General features: G+C 50.4%; 1 protein-coding gene across 11 annotated transcripts in view; it reads right to left on the bottom strand.

The window, feature by feature from the left end:
* Positions 1-313: 313 nt before the first annotated feature.
* Positions 314-17,708, bottom strand: part of LOC125781342 (sodium- and chloride-dependent transporter XTRP3-like) — a 33,981-nt gene continuing 16,586 nt past the window's right edge. Inside the window, exons 5-13 of one of the 11 annotated variants that reach the window (XR_007424579.1) lie at positions 10,007-10,117; positions 9,233-9,474; positions 7,443-7,605; positions 5,514-5,718; positions 4,318-4,477; positions 1,811-1,976; positions 740-1,523; positions 674-706; positions 317-640 (exon numbers count right to left, since the gene is read on the bottom strand). Coding sequence is in view for 2 of the 11 variants with exons in the window: in XM_049465190.1 (XP_049321147.1) it covers positions 1,350-1,523; positions 1,811-1,976; positions 4,318-4,477; positions 5,514-5,718; positions 7,443-7,605; positions 9,233-9,474; positions 10,007-10,117 (1,221 nt within the window). In the remaining 9 variants the exon portion in view is untranslated. Of the gene's footprint in view, positions 1,524-1,810; positions 1,977-4,317; positions 4,478-5,513; positions 5,719-7,442; positions 7,606-9,232; positions 9,475-10,006; positions 10,118-17,708 lie in introns of all 11 variants that reach the window. The other 10 variants (XR_007424578.1, XR_007424571.1, XR_007424568.1 and 7 more) reach the window with 10 other exon arrangements.

Below are 17,708 nucleotides of genomic sequence, written 5' to 3'. Positions count from 1 at the left end.
AATTATGAATTAATTCACTCACTTACTCTTTAACTCATTGTCACTCAATTTAATAATTCACTCAATAATTTAATAATTAATAAATTTACTCACTCTTTAACTCAATACCTCATTAATTCACTCAATAATCCAATCATTAATTTACTCACTTACTCTTTAACTCAATAACTCATTAATGTGCTCAATTTAATAATTCACGAAATAATTAATGATTCACTCACTCGCTCAATAACTCATCAATTCACTCCATAAGTCAACAATTCAACAATTCACTCAATAGTTCACTAATTTATTGAATCATTCACTCAATAATCCATCTATTAATGCATTCATTAATAAAAACTGCAAAACAAAAACACTTTTCTCATTATAAAGAATAAAGCAATAAAAGAACTAGCAATAAAGAATCTGGACCAACCCTTCACCATAATCACATTTATTTAATACCAAACTTTTGTTAATCACATATTTTTTCAATTAATTACATTATTAAAAAATCATATTTATGATGATTGTTACTCTTTTTTAAATGGCACTAAACCTCTGACCCGGCGATGCTGCAGCATGACTAAACCTCTGACCCGGCGATGCTGCAGCATGACTAAACCTCTGACCCGGCGATGCTGCAGCATGACTAAACCTCTGACCCGGCGATGCTGCAGAATGACTAAACCTCTGACCCGGCGATGCTGCAGCATGACTAAACCTCTGACCCGGCGATGCTGCAGAATGACTAAACCTCTGACCAAATGGTACTGCAGCGGGACTAAACCTATAACCTGGTGGTGCTGCAGTGGGAATGAACTTCTGACCCAGTGGTGCTGCAGCAGGACTTTCACTGTGCAAATATTTATGTAAAAAAAACCTTTATTAATTAGCAACTGAGCGGAGCTTCATCAATCTACAGATTTTAGATCAGCTGAGTCACAATTTAGAGTTAAACAGATCTTGTTATTGATTTTAGAGCTGCTGCAGAGCATCCTAATATCACAACCATGTTATCGTCACTTACATAATGCGACCATACTGTCTCTAAGACACTCTGCCCTACAAACAGTAACAATAATAACAAAAATAATACTACGTGCATTTAATATAGACTTTCTCATACATAAGGTCACTTTTTAAAGCTGTAAAAAAGAAATAAATAATGCATTCTGAAAGCAGAAAATGGAGGTACAATCACTGTGAAACGATAAATGTGAGGACTGTTACAGTTTTTTGTTTGGAAGGAGTAAATTGGATCTGAGAACCAAGTGTATCACTCTACAGCCCCGCGGAACGTTAAGTCAGGCAGTAAAGCAATGCAGAGGTTCTCTGGTTCGTCCCCCTAGTGTCTTCCTGTTGTGCTACACGCTGGACGTCCTGCTGCGGGCAGAGCCTTTACGGACTGGTACTCCACGCTGGTGTCGGGTGCAGAAGGCATACAGTGCAGCGAGGGGAATGCAGCTCACTGATGACACCAGGAGAACCCCGATGAAGGCCTGGCCAAACACCGGGTACTCCGTCACCACCAACCTGCCCTGCAGGAAACACAACCAGAAGTGAATACACTGTGTCCTGCTCAAACATGAGATAAAGATCTGAGTTTACAGGTTGTTTTATGTATACATTAATGTTTTAACGTTTTAAATCTGATAATTTGATAAATCGTAAAAAGAAAGAGCCAAAAAAAAAAATATGTTCAACTGCACAGTATAAACATTTCAATTCATTTAAATTAGACGCCTCCCCCAGTGATTAAATAGACCCCACCCCCTGAGTGGTTAATTAGACACCTCTGCACACCTCTGCACCCGCCCCAGGTTACCTTTTCCTTATCCCAGGCCTGGTAGGTGGGCACCCCTCCCTGGATGTAGTTGATGATGTAGAAGATGAAGAGGCTAATTAGCAGCAGTGGACTGACCGCCGCCCACATCACCTTCCAGTACCAACCAGGTCTCCGCCCCAACATGTCCTCAACATCTTTCTCAAACCTGAAAGCAAACAGAGGAGCCCCATCACCCCAACTCACTCCAACTCACACCAAATCACTCCAGCTCACCCCACATTCCAACTCACTACATCTCATCCCAAAACAACCCAACTCACCCCACATGACAGCTCACCCCAAATCACCCCACATTCCAACTCACTACATCTCACCCCAAAACAACCCAACTCACCCCACATTACAGCTCACCCCAAATCACCCCATATTCCAACTCACTACATCTCACCCCAAAACAACCCAACTCACCCCACATTACAGCTCACCCCAAATCACCCACACTCCAACGCATTCCACTCTAAAATCACGCCACACACTGCAACTCACTCAAACTTACTCCGTATTCCAACTCACCTCTCACTGCAACTCATTGCCACTCATCCCACACCCGACTTACACAAATTACTCCATACTTTAACCCCAACTCACTTCAACCCACCCCACAATCCATCACCCTAACTCACAGCAACTCAATCCAACTCAGCCCACATTTAAATTCACTTCAACTCACTCTTACACACCATCTGACTTCAACTCGCCCCATCCTCCAATCTCACCCGATTTACCTCAACTCACCCCACACCTCAACCCTATCACCCAATCTCACTACAATTCACCACACACCCGACTCACGCAAATTACTCCACACTCTAACCCAAACTCACTTCAACTCACCCCACAATCCATCACCTTAAATCACCTCAACTCACCCCAACTCACCCTATCACCCAGTTTCACCACAATTCACCCCACATTGCAACTGGCTCCAACTCACATCACAATATAATTCACCCCTAACTCCAACTCACCCTAAATTCAACACCCCAAATCACCCCTCAATCCAACTCACCTCAACTCACCCCACCCTCCACACAAACCCACGAGACCCAGCAGGCAGGTCAGGGTAAGGGGGTAAAGCACAGTTAAAGGGGGGGGGGGGGGGTAAAGCTTGGGTTTGGGGTAAAGCAGGGTTTAGGGGTAAAGCAGGGTTAGTGGGTGCAGCAAGGTTTAGGGGTAAAGCAGGGTTTAGGGGTAAAGCAGGGTTAGTGGGTGCAGCAAGGTTTAGGGGTAAAGCAGGGTTTAGGGGTAAAACAGGGTTAGTGGGTACAGCAGGGTTGGTGTAAAGCAGGGTTAGAGGGTAAAGCAGGGTTGGGCAGTAAAGCACAGTTTAGGGGTAAAGCAGGGTTAGGGTAAAGTAGGGTTAGTGGGTACAGCAGCATTGGGGGGTAAGGCAGGGTTGGGCGGTAAAGCAGGGTTGGGCGGTAAAGCAGGGTTGGGGTAAAGCACGGTTTAGGGGTAAAGCAGGGTTAGGGGTAAAGCAGGGTTAGTAGGTACAGCAGGGTTGGGGGGTAAGGCAGGGTTAGTAGGTACAGCAGGGTTGGGGGTAAGGCAGGGTTGGGGTAAAGCAGGGTTGGGGTAAAGCAGGGTTGGGGTAAGGCAGGGTTTAGGGGTAAAGCAGGGTTAGGGGTAAAGCAGGGCTAGTAGGTACAGCAGGGTTGGGGGGTAAGGCAGGGTTAGTAGGTACAGCAGGGGTAAGGCAGGGTTGGGGGTAAAGCAGGGTTGGGGTAAGGCAGGGTTGGGGGTAAAGCAGGGTTGAGGGGTAAAGCAGGGTTGGGCGGTAAAGCAGGGTTGGGGTAAAGCAGGGTTGGGGTAAGGCAGGGTTGGGGGTAAAGCAGGGTTAGGGGTAAAGCAGGGTTAGTGGGTACAGCAGGGTTGGGGTAAGGCAGGGTTGGGGGGTAAAGCAGGGTTGGGCGGTAAAGCAGGGTTAGTGGGTACAGCAGGGTTGGGGTAAGGCAGGGTTGGGGTAAAGCAGGGTTGGGGGTAAAGCAGGGTTGGGCGGTAAAGCAGGGTTAGGGGTAAAGCAGGGTTAGTGGGTACAGCAGGGTAGGGGTAAAGCAGGGTTGGGGTAAAGCAGGGTTAGGGGTAAAGCAGGGTTAGTGGGTACAGCAGGGTTGGGGTAAGGCAGGGTTGGGGTAAAGCAGGGTTGGGGGTAAAGCAGGGTTGGGCGGTAAAGCAGGGTTGGGGGTAAAGCAGGGTTGGGGTAAGGCAGGGTTAGGGGTAAAGCAGGGTTAGTGGGTACAGCAGGGTTGGGGGTAAAGCAGGGTTGGGGGTAAAGCAGGGTTGGGCGGTAAAGCAGGGTTGGGGTAAAGCAGGGTAGGGGTAAAGCAGGGTTGGGGTAAATCAGGGTTAGGGGTAAAGCAGGGTTAGTGGGTACAGCAGGGTTGGGGTAAGGCAGGGTTGGGGGGTAAAGCAGGGTTGGGGGTAAAGCAGGGTTGGGGTAAATCAGGGTTGGTGGGTAAAGCAGGGTTTATGGGGCGGGGCTGTACCTCTTTAGACCATATATGTAGGACACGGTGAAGACCTCGATCAGGACGATGAAGAGCAGAGAGAATGTTGCACCGTATTCATTAAACATCGTAAACCAGTAATTACCCGCCGGCGTGGTGAACCCGATTCCCAGCAGCAAGCAGAACGCACACACCAGACCTGCAGATCAACACACACACACACATACTGGATTACTGTTCAGATACAGCAGATAGAGATTAGGATAATTCATACTGAATTTCACTACAGATATATCAAGAAGAGATTAAGATAATTCATACTGGACAGGGACATGCACAGGAATCTTGAAGGGCAGTTGCTCTAACCTGAAGAAAGGTTTTTTGCTACCTAAACGTGGCACAGTAGGTGCTGTCAGATTATTTAGGATCACTAAACGTCCTAAACTCGACGACATTGGATTTTAGAGAAGTTGATTGTGATCATTTCTTGTAATACTGTGAAGGCTACATTTCAAGCTCACCTTCAGGGCAGTCGCTCTACTCCCACGGCATCTTCAAACCCCTCTTGGGTCTCTGCTAGTCGGCTGAAGCGCCGACCGGTCGTGTGCTGCGCTTTTTTTCTAGTGAAGCGTGCTGTGTGTCCCCCACTACGCCCGCGGCCCTCCCTTTTGCCTATCTCTCGAGGTGTCTGAATCTGAATGATTGACTCTGAAAACTTTGTTTTACGAAACTTCAATCAAAATTTCGAATTATGAAAAAAATCTTGTTGAAAAATGAAATCATATTTGCCTATATTATCAATAGCAATATCAATATCAGCCAAGGACAGCAAAAGCGCAGTTGCCCAAGCACATTGGGCCATAGCGTCTGCACGTCACTGATACTGGATTCATTTTCTTACCACCTTATGTGATCAGCAACCTGTGAATTTGGCCCACAGGATTTTACAGGATCCCTCTCTTATTATGTTTTCTGAATTTGACTGGCTTTTCTTCAGGACGCTGTAAGACACAGAGGAGGAAAACCACCTTCCTCTCCAGAGCAATTCAGCCCTTAAATGCTGAAAACTGACTGTTCAACAGAACTGATGTTGGAACAGTTATTTACCATTGTATCTGTGAATGTGTTTGTGTATTGTATGAATAATTTTTTGGAGGGAGTCCTGTGTGAGCTACACTCTATGCCCTAATTGTCCCTTGGGGACAAATAAAGGAATCTGAATCTGAATTACTCACCGTTCAGGGTCTCGTTGCTGAAGCTGCGGGCGAGTGGTTTAAAGTCTCGGAGGGGGGTTATGATGGCCATCACGTTTCCCAGCATGCTCCCCATCCCCAGCAGCAGCAGCATGAAGAAGTACAGCACTGACCACAGCTGGGCAGCCGGCATGTTTGTAATGGCTTCACTGTAAACAATGAAAGCCAGACCAGTTCCCTCCACCGCCTGAGAACAGAACACACCGATTCACTCTACAGATGTGAATCTAGATCTGATCCAATCGCCATCGCTCGCCTGAGAGAGAGAGTCATGTGACCTTATGACCTCAGTGTACTATTATCAAAAAATGCTCATTTCAGGGCATTGTTTACTAACCGCACAACAGTTACGGTAAAAATATCTAACTATTTTAGCTTCTAACTCTTCTCATAACTGTAGTAAACCAGGATTCCAGAATCAGGCAGTGAATTCAGAACCACCTGCTGCAATACATTTCTTAGGAGGCAGAACTTAAGGCTCTTTCCATTCACCACCACTGTTCTGGCTGGGTAGAGTCTGGAAGGATCTGACTGGGCCGTAGAGTCAGGTAGGTTGTGAATGGACTGTAGAGTCAGGGAGGTTCTGACTGGGCCATAGAGTCAGGTAGGTTGTGACTGGACTGTAGAGTTGGAGAGGTTCTGATTCATTCATAGAGTCAGGGCTGTATAGTCCAGGAGGTTCTGACTGGGCTGTAGAATTGGGGAGGTTCTGATTTGTCCGTAGAGTCAGGGCCGTAGAGTCAGGGAGGGTCTGACTGAGTCGTAGAGTCAGGGAGGTTCTGACTGGGCCGTAGAGTCAGGGAGGTTCTGACTGAGTCGTAGAGTCGGGGAGGATCTGACTGGGCCATAGAGTCGGGGAGGATCTGACTGGGCCGTAGAGTCTGGGAGGTTCTGACTGAGTCGTAGAGTCGGGGAGGATCTGACTGGGCCGTAGAGTCTGGGAGGTTCTGACTGAGTCGTAGAGTCGGGGAGGATCTGACTGGGCCATAGAGTCGGGGAGGATCTGACTGGGCCGTAGAGTCTGGGAGGTTCTGACTGAGTCGTAGAGTCAGAGGTTCTGACTGGGCCTTAGAGTCGGGGAGGATCTGACTGGGCCGTAGAGTCGGGGAGGATCTGACTGGGCCGTAGAGTCGGGGAGATTCTGACTGGGCCGTAGAGTCAGGGAGGTTCTGACTGGGCCGTAGAGTCAGGGAGGTTCTGACTGGGCCTTAGAGTCAGGGAGGATCTGACTGGGCCGTAGAGTCTGGGAGGTTCTGACTAGGCCGTAGAGTCAGGGAGGTAAACAGAGTAAACGCTGTAACTGGTGGGTTACTGATTGGAGGACGGTTCTGTAATGAAGTGAATCTTTAATTAATTCCAGGTAAATTTGCTCTCGCTCGCCCAGCATTCCTCTCTCGCCTCGGCTACTCTCACATTTACTGATTAGATAAACTGGGAGCTGGGAGCACTGGCCTTCCTCTGGGAACGCACTGGGAATGGTTAACCCACTGGACTGGTTCTGTTTGTTTATTCTAAAGTTAATAAATAAATATTTACAGCCCAGATGAAGAATTTCACACGACCGGGTTTAAAATGAATCTCAGATCAAAGTTGATTCTTCCGTGGTCGAGCATTTTACTAAACTCTCTCTCTCTTCACCAGTAAACCCTTTAAAACCAACCTATCGTACTTCGTATAGTGTTTGATACAGTAAGTGTGATAAATAATTGTATTCAGTTATTATGTATGTATATAAAAAAATATATAAACATGTTAGTATAGGAAATACATAATTCATTGTGTAAATAATTCCTACGTTATACATCATTCTTAATAATATCTTGTCTAATTATTTTTTCTGCGCCCTGGTGGATAATCTTTGCATTGCATGTACCAGAAATGAGCTGTTAAAGTGGGTCTGATGGTCCGTACCGTGTCTAACTCCTGCTCCAGGCTACAGTGCTCCACACGGGACGAGATCAGTCCAAACTGGTCCGGGTGGGTCTGGTTCAACTCAGAGATCCAGAAGCTGATGTTCTGTTTATGAATGGATTCTTCAGCCAGATCAAACGTATTGATCAGCAGCAGCTTCATCCTGCAGATCCAGAGAATTAACAACAATCAGAACCAACAACCATCAAACCAACAATCAGAACCAACAACCATCAAACCAACAATCAGAACCCACAACCATCAAACCAACAATCAGAACCCACAACCATCAAACCAACAATCAGAACCAATAACCATCAAACCAACAATCAGAACCAATAACCATCAAACCAACAATCAGAACCAACAACCATCAAACCAACAATCTGAAACAATAACCATCAAACCAACAATCAGAACCAATAACCATCAAACCAACAATCAGAACCAATAACCATCAAACCAACAATCAGAACCAACAACCATCAAACCAACAATCAGAACCAATAACCATCAAACCAACAATCAGAACCAATAACCATCAAACCAACAATCAGAACCAATAACCATCAAACCAACAATCAGAACCAATAACAATCAAACCAACAATCAGAAACAATAACCATCAAACCAACAATCAGAACCAATAACCATTAAACCAACAATCAGAACCAAGGCCAGTGATTAGCATTTTAGAATACTATATTCTCCACTTATTGGGTGTGGCCTCCAAAGGCTGGGGTAGGCGGGGTTTATGGTCTGTGATGTAATAGTTTTAGGACTTCAGCTGAAGTTTATTTTTCATATGTGATTCTAATGATCAAACTCAGGGGGGCATTACTGCATCCCCTCGGCTCCGGGACAAAGTCTGGATAACTGCAGGTTGGAACAATGCAGTTTCTGATTAAATCTAAACTCGACTTGGAATCAATCCAGTTTCTGATTAAATCTGTACTCGACCTGAAACCAATCCAGTTTCTGATTAAATCTAAACTCGACCTGAAACCAATCCAGTTTCTGATTAAATCTAAACTCGACCTGAAACCAATCCAGTTTCTGATTAAATCTAAACTCGACCTGGAATCAATCCAGTTTCTAATTAAAGCTAAACCCGACCTGGAATTAATCCAGTTTCTGAATAAATCTAAACTTGACCTGAAACCAATCCAGCTTCTAATTAAAGCTAATCCTGACCTGGAACTGTTACTGGTCCAGATTCTGATTAAATTTAAACTTGACCTGAAATTAATCCAGTTTCTAATTAAAGCTAAACCCAACCTGGAACTGTAACTAGTCGGGATTCTGATAAAATCTGAACTCGACCTGAAACTATTCCAGTTTCTGATTAAAGCTAAACTTAAACCAGAACCGATCCAACTTCTAATTAAAGCTAAACCTGACCCGGAACCGTAATTGGTCCAAATTCTGATTAAATCTAAACTTGACCTGGAACCAATCCAGTTTCTGATTAAATCTAAACCAGACCCAGAACCAATATTAGATATTACACATATCTGATCACTTGTCTGAGTAATTATTTATTTGATCACCAGTCTGATCACCTGTCTGATCATCTGTCTGATCACCTGTCTGGGTAACTATCTGAGTAGTTGTCTGGTTACTTTTCTGATTAGCTGTCTGACCAGCGGTCTAGTTACCTGTCTGGTCAGATGTCTGATCACCTGTTTGATCACCTGTCTGATTAGCTGTCTGATCATGTATCTGATCATCTGTTTGATCAGCTGTGTGATTACATGTCTGATCACATATCTGATGGATGCTCTGCTGACCTCTCCAGGCAGTTCTCGTAGTTGTAGGTGGCTTTGAAGCCGTAGATGGAGAAGGTGACGACGCTGGCGAAGATGGAGGTTCCGCTGTTGATGAGCGACACAGCGATGGCTTGCTTCTCAAAGTCATTATTGTGATGGTTGTAGCTGGAGAACGCGATGAGGGAACCGAACCCCAGACCCAGCGAGAAGAAGATCTGAGTGGCAGCATTAATCCACGTCTGAGGATTCGCCAGCTGCTCTAACTGCACACAAACATTAATCTAGAATGTTTTTCTGTATCTACTGTATCTGTACAATAGTCCAGTATTCATGTTCTAATCTTATGTATCTGTAGAGTCATCCAGTATGTATTACCATAATCTATCTCTACTGTATCTGTAGTTATCCAGTATGTATTATCATAATCTGTATATATTGTCTATCTGTATTTACTGTATCTGTAGAATAATCAAGTATTCATTATTCTAATCTCTATGTTCTGTATCTGTAGCTATCCAGTATATATTATTATTATTATACATGGAGTAGTGTGATGGAGCTGCAGCCATTATTTATGGGGTAATCATTCACATCAGAGCCTGGTCTGTCTGATAATCTAGCTCTTGTGGGGCTGGTTACAATCAAATCCTCCTCACAGCAATGTTCTGGAATCTGGAGTAAAGTCTTGTAGGAAGAATAAAGTTTGCCATTGCAGCAAATAGGAACAAACTCCCCACTAATCCCCCTGATTTCAGAAGTAAAAGTTGTGGACAGGAAGTGTTTGAAGTTTGATACCTTTGGCGTGAACATGTACTTGACTCCATTCAGAGCGCCGTGCAGCGTCACCCCGCGGATCAGGTACACCAGCAGGACCAGGTACGGGAAGGTGGCGGTGAAGTACACGACCTGCAGATCAGAATCATTAATCACTCAGCGTCCAATCAAATGCCACCTCAGCTTCCAGCAGGAAGAGGGTTTTATTAATTGTTGAGACGTTACTCTGATCCTCACTGAAGGTGAACACAGTACACAGCACAACAAGCTCCGCCCACAGTTCAAACAGCAGGAAAAACATAGAACCATGAGAACGTGTATTGCACCAAATTCCCCCAGAGAGCTGGAGGAGTGAGATGTGGGGGAGTGAGAAGTGGGGGAGTGAGATGTGGGGGAGTGAGATGTGGAGGAGTGACATGTGGGGGAGCGAGATGTGGGGGGGTGAGATGTGGGGGAGTTAGGTGTGGATGAGTGAGATGTAGGGGAGTGGGATGTGGGGGAGTGAGATGTGGGGGAGTTAGATGTGGGGGAATGAGATGTGGAGGAGTGAGATGTGGGGGAGTGAGATGTGGAGGGAGTGAGATGTGGAGGAGTGAGATGTGGAGAAGTGAGATGTAGGGGAGTAAGATGTGGGGTAGTGAGATGTGGGGGAGTGCGACTTGGGGGAGTGAGATGTGGAGGAGTGAGATGTAGAGGAGTGAGATGTGGGGGAGTGAGATGTGGAGGAGTGAGATGTAGGGGAGTGAGATGTGGAGGTGTGAGATGTGGGGAACTGAGATGTGGGGGAGTGGGATGTGGAGGAGTGAGATGTGGGGTAGTGAGATGTGGGGGAGTGAGATGTGGAGGAGTGAGATGTGGGGGAGTGAGATGTGGGGGAGTGAGATGTGGGGGAGTGGGATGTGGGGGAGTGGGATGTGGGGGAGTGGGATGTGGGGGAGTGGGATGTGGGGGAGTGAGATGTGGGGGAGTGAGATGTGGGGGAGTTAGATGTGGATGAGTAAGATGTGGAGGAGTGAGATGTGGGGGAGTGAGAAGTGGGGGAGTGAGATGTGGGGGAGTGAGATGTGGGGGAGTGAGATGTGGGGGAGTGAGATGTGGGGGAGTGGGATGTGGATGAGTGAGATGTGGGGGAGTGGGATGTGGGGGGGTTAGATGTGGATGAGTGAAATGTGGGGAGTGGGCTGTGGATGAGTGAGATGTGGATGAGTGAGATGTGGAGGAGTGGGATGTGGGGGAGTGGGATGTGGGGGAGTGGGATGTGGGGGAGCTAGATGTGGGGGAGTGAGATGTGGGGGAGTGGGTTGTGGGGGAGTGAGATGTGGGGGAGTGAGATGTGGGGGAGTGGGATGTGGATGAGTGAGATGTGGGGGAGTGGGATGTGGGGGAGTGAGATGTGGAGGAGTGAGATGTGGGGGAGTGAGATGTGGGGGAGTGAGATGTGGGGGAGTGGGATGTGGAGGAGTGAGATGTGGGGTAGTGAGATGTGGGGGAGTGAGATGTGGGGGAGTGAGATGTGGGGGAGTGGGATGTGGGGGAGTGGGATGTGGAGGTTTGAGATGTGGGGGAGTGGGATGTGGGGGAGTGAGATGTGGGGGAGTGAGATGTGGGGGAGTTAGATGTGGATGAGTAAGATGTGGAGGAGTGAGATGTGGGGGAGTGAGATGTGGGGGAGTGAGATGTGGGGGAGTGAGATGTGGGGGAGTGGGATGTGGATGAGTGAGATGTGGGGGAGTGGGATGTGGGGGGGTTTGATGTGGATGAGTGAAATGTGGGGAGGGGGGTGTGGATGAGTGAGATGTGGATGAGTGAGATGTGGAGGAGTGGGATGTGGGGGAGTGGGATGTGGGGGAGTGGGATGTGGGGGAGCTAGATGTGGGGGAGTGAGATGTGGGGGAGTGGGTTGTGGGGGAGTGAGATGTGGGGGAGTGAGATGTGGGGGAGTGGGATGTGGATGAGTGAGATGTGGGGGAGTGGGATGTGGGGGGGTTAGATGTGGATGAGTGAAATGTGGGGAGTGGGCTTTGGATGAGTGAGATGTGGATGAGTAAGATGTGGAGGAGTGGGATGTGGGGGAGTGGGATGTGGGGGAGTGGGATGTGGGGGAGCTAGATGTGGGGGAGTGAGATGTGGGGGAGTGGGTTGTGGGGGAGTGAGATGTGGGGGAGTGAGATGTGGGGGAGTGGGATGTGGGGGAGTGAGATGTGGAGGAGTGGGATGTGGGGGAGTGGGTTGTGGGGGAGTGAGATGTGGAGGAGTGAGATGTGGGGGAGTGGGATGTGGGGGAGTGAGATGTGGATGAGTGAGATGTGGGGGAGTTAGATGTGGGGGAGTGAGATGTGGGGGAGTGAGATGTGGGGGAGTGAGATGTGGGGGAGTGGGATGTGGGGGAGTGGGATGTGGGGGAGTGAGATGTGGAGGAGTGAGATGTGGGGGAGTGGGTTGTGGGGGAGTGGGATGTGGGGGAGTGAGATGTGGGGGAGTGAGATGTGGGGGAGTGGGATGTGGGGGAGTGGGATGTGGAGGTTTGAGATGTGGGGGAGTGGGATGTGGGGGAGTGAGATGTGGGGGAGTGAGATGTGGGGGAGTTAGATGTGGATGAGTAAGATGTGGAGGAGTGAGATGTGGGGGAGTGAGATGTGGGGGAGTGAGATGTGGGGGAGTGAGATGTGGGGGAGTGGGATGTGGATGAGTGAGATGTGGGGGAGTGGGATGTGGGGGGGTTTGATGTGGATGAGTGAAATGTGGGGAGGGGGGTGTGGATGAGTGAGATGTGGATGAGTGAGATGTGGAGGAGTGGGATGTGGGGGAGTGGGATGTGGGGGAGTGGGATGTGGGGGAGCTAGATGTGGGGGAGTGAGATGTGGGGGAGTGGGTTGTGGGGGAGTGAGATGTGGGGGAGTGAGATGTGGGGGAGTGGGATGTGGATGAGTGAGATGTGGGGGAGTGGGATGTGGGGGGGTTAGATGTGGATGAGTGAAATGTGGGGAGTGGGCTTTGGATGAGTGAGATGTGGATGAGTAAGATGTGGAGGAGTGGGATGTGGGGGAGTGGGATGTGGGGGAGTGGGATGTGGGGGAGCTAGATGTGGGGGAGTGAGATGTGGGGGAGTGGGTTGTGGGGGAGTGAGATGTGGGGGAGTGAGATGTGGGGGAGTGGGATGTGGGGGAGTGAGATGTGGAGGAGTGGGATGTGGGGGAGTGGGTTGTGGGGGAGTGAGATGTGGAGGAGTGAGATGTGGGGGAGTGGGATGTGGGGGAGTGAGATGTGGATGAGTGAGATGTGGGGGAGTTAGATGTGGGGGAGTGAGATGTGGGGGAGTGAGATGTGGGGGAGTGAGATGTGGGGGAGTGGGATGTGGGGGAGTGGGATGTGGGGGAGTGAGATGTGGAGGAGTGAGATGTGGGGGAGTGGGTTGTGGGGGAGTGGGATGTGGGGGAGTGAGATGTGGGGGAGTGAGATGTGGGGGAGTGGGATGTGGGGGAGTGGGATGTGGGGGAGTGAGATGCGGAGGAGTGAGATGTGGGGGAGTGGGTTGTGGGGGAGTGGGATGTGGGGGAGTGGGATGTGGGGGAGTGAGATGTGGATGAGTGAGATGTGGGGGAGTGAGATGTGGGGGAGTGAGATGTGGGGGAGTGGGATGTGGGGGAGTGGGATGTGGGGGGGTGAGATGTGGATGAGTGAGATGTGGGGGAGTGAGATGTGGAGGAGTGAGATGTGGGGGAGTGAGATGTGGAGGAGTGAGATGTGGAGGAGTGGGTTGTGGGGGAGTTAGATGTGGGGGAGTGAGATGTGGGGGAGTGAGATGTGGGGGAGTGGGGTGTGGGGGAGTGAGATGTGGGGGAGTGGGTTGTGGGGGAGTGAGATGTGGGGAGTGAGATGTGGAGGAGTGGGATGTGGGGGAGTGAGATGTGGGGGAGTGAGATGTGGGGGAGTGAGATGTGGGGGAGTGGGATGTCTGGGAGTGAGATGTGGGGGAGTGGGATGTGGGGGAGTGGAGATGTGGGGGAGTGAGATGTGGAGAAGTGAGATGTAGGGGAGTAAGATGTGGGGTAGTGAGATGTGGGGGAGTGTGACTTGGGGGAGTGAGATGTGGAGGAGTGAGATGTAGGGGAGTGAGATGTGGGGGAGTGAGATGTGGGGGAGTGAGATGTGGAGGAGTGAGATGTGGAGGAGTGAGATGTAGGGGAGTGAGATGTGGAGGTGTGAGATGTGGGGAACTGAGATGTGGGGTAGTGAGATGTGGGGGAGTGAGATGTGGAGGAGTGAGATGTGGGGGAGTGAGATGTGGGGGAGTGGGATGTGGGGGAGTGGGATGTGGAGGTTTGAGATGTGGGGGAGTGAGATGTGGGGGAGTTAGATGTGGATGAGTAAGATGTGGAGGAGTGAGATGTGGGGGAGTGAGATGTGGGGGAGTGGGATGTGGGGGAGTTAGATGTGGATGAGTAAGATGTGGATGAGTAAGATGTGGAGGAGTGAGATGTGGGGGAGTGAGATGTGGGGGAGTGGGATGTGGGGGAGTGAGATGTGGGGGAGTGGGATGTGGATGAGTGAGATGTGGATGAGTGAGATGTGGATGAGTGAGATGTGGGGAGTGGGCTGTGGATGAGTGAGATGTGGGGGAGTGGGATGTGGGGGAGTGAGATGTGGGGGAGTGGGTTGTGGGGGAGTGAGATGTGGGGGAGTGAGATGTGGGGGAGTGGGATGTGGAGGAGTGGGATGTGGGGGAGTGAGATGTGGGGGAGTGGGATGTGGGGGAGTGAGATGTGGGGGAGTGGGTTGTGGGGGAGTGAGATGTGGAGGAGTGGGATGTGGGGGAGTGAGATGTGGGGGAGTGGGATGTGGGGGAGTGAGATGTGGGGGAGTGGGATGTGGGGGAGTGGAGATGTGGGGGAGTTAGATGTGGGGGAGTGAGATGTGGAGGAGTGAGATGCGGGGGAGTGGGATGTGGGGGAGTGAGATGTGGAGGAGTGAGATGTGGGGGAGTGAGATGTGGCGGAGTTAGATGTGGGGGAGTGAGATGTGCGGGAGTGAGATGTGGGGGAGTGGGATGTGGGGGAGTGAGATGTGGGGGAGTTAGATGTGGGGGAGTGAGATGTGGAGGAGTGAGATGTGGGGGAGTGGGATGTGGGGGAGTGAGATGTGGAGGAGTGAGACGTGGAGGAGTGGGTTGTGGGGGAGTGAGATGTGGGGGAGTGGGATGTGGGGGAGTGGAGATGTGGGGGAGTTAGATGTGGGGGAGTGAGATGTGGGGAGTGAGATGTGGAGGAGTGAGATGTGGGGGAGTGGGATGTGGGGGAGTGAGATGTGGAGGAGTGAGATGTGGGGGAGTGGGATGTGGGGGAGTGAGATGTGGAGGAGTGAGATGTGGAGGAGTGGGTTGTGGGGGAGTTAGATGTGGGGGAGTGGGATGTGGGGGAGTGAGATGTGGGGGAGTGGGATGTGGGGGAGTGAGATGTGGGGGAGTGGGTTGTGGGGGAGTGAGATGTGGGGAGTGAGATGTGGAGGAGTGGGATGTGGGGGAGTGAGATGTGGGGGAGTGGGATGTGGGGGAGTGAGATGTGGGGGAGTGGGATGTGGGGGAGTGGAGATGTGGGGGAGTTAGATGTCGGGGAGTGAGATGTGGAGGAGTGAGATGCGGGGGAGTGGGATGTGGGGGAGTGAGATGTGGGGGAGTGAGATGTGCGGGAGTGAGATGTGGGGGAGTGGGATGTGGGGGAGTGAGATGTGGGGGAGTGAGATGTGGGGGAGTGGGATGTGGAGGAGTGGGATGTGGGGGAGTGAGATGTGGGGGAGTGGGATGTGGGGGAGTGAGATGTGGGGGAGTGGGTTGTGGGGGAGTGAGATGTGGAGGAGTGGGATGTGGGGGAGTGAGATGTGGGGGAGTGGGATGTGGGGGAGTGAGATGTGGGGGAGTGGGATGTGGGGGAGTGGAGATGTGGGGGAGTTAGATGTGGGGGAGTGAGATGTGGAGGAGTGAGATGCGGGGGAGTGGGATGTGGGGGAGTGAGATGTGGAGGAGTGAGATGTGGGGGAGTGAGATGTGGCGGAGTTAGATGTGGGGGAGTGAGATGTGCGGGAGTGAGATGTGGGGGAGTGGGATGTGGGGGAGTGAGATGTGGGGGAGTTAGATGTGGGGGAGTGAGATGTGGAGGAGTGAGATGTGGGGGAGTGGGATGTGGGGGAGTGAGATGTGGAGGAGTGAGACGTGGAGGAGTGGGTTGTGGGGGAGTGAGATGTGGGGGAGTGGGATGTGGGGGAGTGGAGATGTGGGGGAGTTAGATGTGGGGGAGTGAGATGTGGGGAGTGAGATGTGGAGGAGTGAGATGTGGGGGAGTGGGATGTGGGGGAGTGAGATGTGGAGGAGTGAGATGTGGGGGAGTGGGATGTGGGGGAGTGAGATGTGGAGGAGTGAGATGTGGAGGAGTGGGTTGTGGGGGAGTTAGATGTGGGGGAGTGGGATGTGGGGGAGTGAGATGTGGGGGAGTGGGATGTGGGGGAGTGAGATGTGGGGGAGTGGGTTGTGGGGGAGTGAGATGTGGGGAGTGAGATGTGGAGGAGTGGGATGTGGGGGAGTGAGATGTGGGGGAGTGGGATGTGGGGGAGTGAGATGTGGGGGAGTGGGATGTGGGGGAGTGGAGATGTGGGGGAGTTAGATGTCGGGGAGTGAGATGTGGAGGAGTGAGATGCGGGGGAGTGGGATGTGGGGGAGTGAGATGTGGAGGAGTGAGATGTGGGGGAGTGAGATGTGGCGGAGTTAGATGTGGGGGAGTGAGATGTGCGGGAGTGAGATGTGGGGGAGTGGGATGTGGGGGAGTGAGATGTGGGGGAGTTAGATGTGGGGGAGTGAGATGTGGAGGAGTGAGATGTGGGGGAGTGGGATGTGTGGGAGTGAGATGTGGAGGAGTGAGATGTGGAGGAGTGGGTTGTGGGGGAGTGAGATGTGGGGGAGTGGGATGTGGGGGAGTGGAGATGTGGGGGAGTTAGATGTGGGGGAGTGAGATGTGGAGGAGTGAGATGTGGGGGGTGAGATGTGGAGGGAGTGAGATGTGGAGGAGTGAGATGTGGAGGAGTGGGATGTGGGGGAGTGAGATGTGGGGGAGTGAGATGTGGGGAGTGAGATGTGGAGGAGTGGGATGTGGGGGAGTGAGATGTGGGGGAGTGAGACGTGGGGGAGTGGGATGTGGGGGAGTGAGATGTGGGGGAGTGGGATGTGGGGGAGTGGAGATGTGGGGGAGTGGGATGTGGGGGAGTGAGATGTGGAGGAGTGAGATGTGGGGGAGTGGGATGTGGGGGGGTTAGATAGATTACACTCTATTACACTCGAATATATTCCAATATATTTTCTATTACACTCTCTATTACACTCCAATAAACTCTCCATTACGCTCTCTATTACACTCTCTATTACTCTCTCTATTACACTCTCTATTAAACTCTATAACACTCTTTATTACACTCCAACACACTCCAATATACTTTCTATTACACTCTCTATTACACTCCAACACACTCCAATATATTTTCTATTACACTCTCTATTACACTCCAATAAACTCTCCATTACACTCTCTATTACACTCTCTATTACACTCTCTATTACACTCCATAACACTCTTTATTACACTCCAACACACACCATTACATTCCATCACACTTCCATAAACTCTCTATTACACTCCATTACACTTCATCACACTCCAGCACACTCCATCAGTGGAGGAGT

The sequence above is a fragment of the Astyanax mexicanus genome, chromosome 1 (assembly GCF_023375975.1).
Source record: "Astyanax mexicanus isolate ESR-SI-001 chromosome 1, AstMex3_surface, whole genome shotgun sequence".
Lineage (NCBI taxonomy): Eukaryota > Metazoa > Chordata > Actinopteri > Characiformes > Acestrorhamphidae > Astyanax > Astyanax mexicanus.
Note: the sequence above shows the minus strand (reverse complement) of the source record. Positions and strands in the feature narration are given on the sequence as shown.